The sequence below is a fragment of the Brassica napus genome (assembly GCF_020379485.1).
Source record: "Brassica napus cultivar Da-Ae chromosome C9 unlocalized genomic scaffold, Da-Ae chrC09_Random_41, whole genome shotgun sequence".
Taxonomy (NCBI): Eukaryota; Viridiplantae; Streptophyta; class Magnoliopsida; order Brassicales; family Brassicaceae; genus Brassica; species Brassica napus.
The window spans coordinates 1-5,000 of NW_026014398.1; the positions used below are offsets into that span (position 1 = coordinate 1).

At 32.5% G+C, this 5,000-nt stretch overlaps 1 protein-coding gene across 1 annotated transcript in view; it reads left to right on the forward strand.

The window, feature by feature from the left end:
• Nucleotides 1-4,440: 4,440 nt before the first annotated feature.
• LOC125595101 (photosystem I P700 chlorophyll a apoprotein A1-like) overlaps nucleotides 4,441-5,000 on the forward strand; it is a 2,109-nt gene continuing 1,549 nt past the window's right edge. Inside the window, exon 1 of the mRNA XM_048771041.1 lies at nucleotides 4,441-4,504. Within this exon, the coding sequence (XP_048626998.1) occupies nucleotides 4,441-4,504 (64 nt within the window). The remainder of the gene's footprint in view (nucleotides 4,505-5,000) is intronic.

Consider the following 5,000-nt stretch of genomic DNA (forward strand, 5'->3'; position numbering starts at 1 on the left):
GGATCTCATTATGATGTCTTTTTCCACGTTTTTCTTATGACGAAACCTTGGAATCATTACATACAGATACTTATTTTATTTCTTTGGTATTCTTCTTGCATTTTTTTTAGCCCCATCCAATATGATTTAGTTTAATCACAAAGATTCTATCATTTTTGTATTTGCAATTCAATAGGGTATATATTAGGAGAACATATATATGTTCTTCCTTTTCTCATCGTTGTCTTCCATTTTAAAAAATAGTCGAACGGTCGATTCGTTTTTTTTACTTCCATGAAAAGAAATTTATGATCATTATTGAAACTTAGAATTCTACAATGTGCAATAAAATTATAAGTCTACTTCGTAGATTTGAAATTCGAATAATGTCAAAAAAGTAAGATTCGAAATGAATATTCGAATATTCATTCTAATAATTTAATGCTATAAAATAATAAAGAATATAAAAAGAGAAAAGTATCAAATATAATAATTGCAAGAGGTTAGAACAAAAAACCAAGAATTTCAAATCAGATATACATTTTAACACGTTAAAAAAAGCCTTTTTCCTTCCCTTCGGTCTAATTAAAATTTTCTTATATTAGAAACTCATGAAATCAAAATTAGAAAAAGTCGATGCATATAGTTGCTAATTATATTAATTCATTAAGGTTTTGTTTTATTTATTTAATGATAGTCACTATTTATTTAGCATATTCTGTTCTAGAATATCGAAAATATGATGAATTCTAAATAGATAAGGAAAAATATGAATAGTAGTTAATTAATACGATCTCGTAGTTTAGTGAATTTTAGTACATCCAACTATTTTAGTGTGAGCCCCCCTTAGCTCAGGAGGTTAGCATCGCATTTGTAATGCGATGGTCATCGGTTCGATTTCCGATAGCCGGCTTTTTTAGTTTTTTCCTTTTTTTTTACCTGTTTTTAATGTACTTTTCAAAAAAAAAATTTACCGATTTGAAACATTTTACTTTCCTTACCTTTTTCCTCCCGAGTTACACGCCGCCCTTATGTCATATCTACACTTTCCATATAGGAATATTATTGGGGTAAAAGGGTTAGATCTTGGCAAAATAATGAAGAAATAAAGGAAAATTTTTGTGATTTTCCTTGACTTTATATAGTCTTGTATATACAATAAAACAATCTGTATATTGAGAGAATATATCTTCTGACTCTTTTGTATTCCATAGTTTTATTGGAGTGGCTTTTCGTTATTTTATCATTATCATTTAGTTCAGTTTTAATTTTGTTTAGTTTTTTGTCCCATTTCCATAAAAAAAGGAGTCTTTATGTCACGTTACCGAGGGCCTCGTTTTTAAAACAATACGGCCGTCTGGGGGCTTTACCGGGACTAACTGTAAAAGGCCTAGGGCAGGAGGCGATCTTAGAAACGCAATCACGCTCCGGAAAAAAAATCGCATAATCGTATTCGTTTAGAAGAAAACACAAAAATTGCGTTTTTCATATGGTCTTACAGAACGCCAATTACTTAAATATGTTCGTATCGCCGGAAAAGCTAAGGGGTCAAACGGGTCAAGTTTTTATACAATTACTTGAAATGCGTTTGGATAACATCCTTTTCGGTTGGGTATAGGCTTTGACTATTCCTCAAGCGCGCCAATTAGTTAACCATGGGGCATATTTTAGTTAATGGTCGTATAGTTGATATACCAAGTTATCGATGCAAACCCCGAGATATTATTACAGTGAAGGATGAACAAACTCTAGAACTTTGGTTCAAAATCTTCTTGAGTCATCTGCCCCCGAGGAATTGCCAAACCATCTGACTCTTCACACATTCCAATATGAAGGGTTAGTCAATCAAATAATAGATAGGAAATGCGTCGGTTTGAAAAAAATGAATTGCTTGTCGTAGAAATTACTCTCGCCAGACTTAAAAAACCTAAGTGAAGTAAAAAAAAATCACTAAAAACAAGAGTTCGGACAACTCCCTTTGCCCGCTTTTTTGATTAAAACTAAAAAGGGACAAAGGTAAGGGATTTTGTCGGGGAATCTTTTTCCTATTCATGTATCATAGATTGGTAGGGAGGGTTGGATCCCTTGTTTGCTCTTCCCAGCATTTTCCATAGCAAAGAAATGTAGATTTTATATCTATTTTTTTTTTATTTGATTTGATACGTTGTGGTCAATCACGTAAGATTGGTTATTTAGTTGAAAGTACGGAAAGAGAGGGATTCGAACCCTCGGTAAACAAAAGTCTACATAACAGTTCCAATGTTACGTACGCTTCAACCACTCGGCCATCTCTCCGACATCAGGATTATACTGAGTACCTCTGGGTGAATAGCGAGTTATTCATCGTTTTTTTAGATTATGGTTAATAGATACCTTTTTTGATCAGAAAAATTGGAAGTAGATAGAGAAATTTTTTTATTATAAAAACGAGTCCGCTTTTATGTTAGTTCGTACTATAAAATTCCTTTGTTTGTGAGAAAATTTTTTCTCACAAAATAAAAAGTTAAAGGAAATAAAAAGAGTTTAGAATGGATTACTACCTATGCCAAGATCGCGTATAAATGGAAATTTTTATTGATAAACCTTTACAATGTGTAGCCGATATCTTATTACGAGTCATTCCGACAACTTCCGGAGAAAAAGAGGCATTTACTTATTACAGAGATGGTGCGATTTGATTATCATTATCATTTTTTTTCTATTTCTCACCGATTTGGAATAGAAAAAAATGAGTATTGAAAAAAATCTACGCTTTTGAAGGTGAAGTTATAATATAAAAAAGCCTCCCTTCTGTCATGTATCCACGATTAGTGCAGCCTTAGATGCTTCAATTATGAATTCTAGTATTGAGCAAAAGGTTTTTTTACCTACGGTTCCCGTATTACAGATCAATCCTACTAGACTAATACAATATACGAATAGGAGGCACAGGGGAAGAAGCACTACGCGAGAGAATCAAACAACACGAAAACTTTCTTCAAAAGATTCCTTTTCTTTCTTCTTCTTTGGGATTGGGACTAATTAAAATGGTTGGAACAATAAACATCCATCTCGTCCGTACTTTGGATACCCGTATAACCATTGAAGACTGTTGAAGTGACTAATTCCTGGAAATTTAGGGGCGTTGAGAACAAAGAAATTGTTAGAGTTTCCTTTTTTATTTTTATCTAGTATGAAGATGAATCCACTTGGTAGTAAGAAAAGATCTTTTACAAGAAGGTTGGCTAGGGATTTCTTGTAAAACATTAGCCGCCATTAGTTCTTCATAATGACATCAAATTTTTCCATATCCATATTTTTATTTTCATTATGCACCTAAAGGAGGAGCCGTATGAGAGAATGAAAATCTCACATACGGTTCTGAAACGGAGAATTCGTTAAAGCGAATGACGACCGTAACGGATGTCGGCTCAATCTGAAGGAAATTATGCGGAAGCATTACAGAATTATTATGAAGCTATGCGACTAGAAATTGACCCCTATGATCGAAGTTATAACTCTATAATATAGGCCTTATCCACACAAGTAATGGGGAACATACCAAGCGTTAGAATATTATTTTCGGGCATTAGAACGAAACCCCTTTTTACCACAAGCTTTTAATAATATGGCTGTGATCTGTCATTACGTGCGACTATCTCCACTATAGAAAAAAAAGACGAACAGCTAGTCAATGAAATACTAAGAAAAAAAAAAGGGCTTTCTACTAAAGCATCGTCCAAAACGATTTTTTATCAGCTGTAGCAAAATAAATACTTCATGGATCGAAATATGAAGTGAAGACTAGATATGCCTAAATACTTTATTTTTCTATGGATAAAAAAAGATTTTATTGATAGAGGAAGCACCGTAAAGATCAACTGGAAAGGTTTTGGACCGATACAACAAGAGCGTTTATTTATATCATAATATGAGATAAATCTTAGAAATCTACTTATGTAATAGAGTGGATCCCCTAAGGTATTGAGCAGCGGTGTAGCATCAGATCCTAAAGACAGTAAAGTCTTTTTCTTTTTTATGATATGAAGTATGAAAAAAAGTCTTTTTCAACAACGATTCTATAAATTTATATATATGAAAGGGGATAGTTACTTTTCAGAAAATTCTAATATCTAATAAAGGTGGGACATGCCTTTTTTTTTCTGAAGGTAGGAGAAAAGATAAAACTTATTATTAGATTAATTAATATATTAATTAAATCAAAACGAAAGTTTGAAACTCATGTAATTACTCTCTTTTGTTTAATCCAAGAAAAAACCGAATGAATATCTATAAGAAATCTCATTCAATTAGATATAAAGTAAAGTAGGTTAAAAGTGAAAAAAACTGGTACACCAAAACAAAAGAGTTGGTTGTCGAGCCGTATGAGGTAGGAAACTCTCAAGTACGGTTCTCAGGGAGGGAATTGACCCGCCTATTCCGACCGGTGGAGAACAGGCCATTCAACAAGGAGATTCTGAAATGGCGGAGGCTTGGTTTGCTCAAGCCGCCGAGTATTGGAAACAGGCTATAACGCTTACTCCTGGTAATTATATTGAAGCACAGAATTGGTTGACGATCACGAGGCGCTTCGAATAAGAACTTTTTCTTTGTTTCTTTTTTTTTATTCATAATATAATATCTTTATTTGTTTTTACAATTAATTGTTTTTTAGTTCTTCTTGGCCCTCCTCGGTCAAATAACCAGATTCTTTTTTCTATCAGAAGAACCAATCCCAGAAAAAATTTCATTATATCCGTTTCTCAAATCGGTCTAGTTTAATCTGGTATTCTCTAGGGATAAGTAGTACATGAATATGAGAATATCTATAATATCTATATCTAGTTTTTTCTATTTTTTTCTTTTCGACTATTAAAACGAATAAAAGGGATTTGAAAATGACTAAATAGCAATACTAGAAGGTTTCTTATAATGACTAATAAGCGGTTTATTGAAATAGGAAATATCCTCTATTTAAACATAAAAAATAGGCAGATTTCGGAACTTATAATTGAAATATGAATACACTAGATTAGGTTATA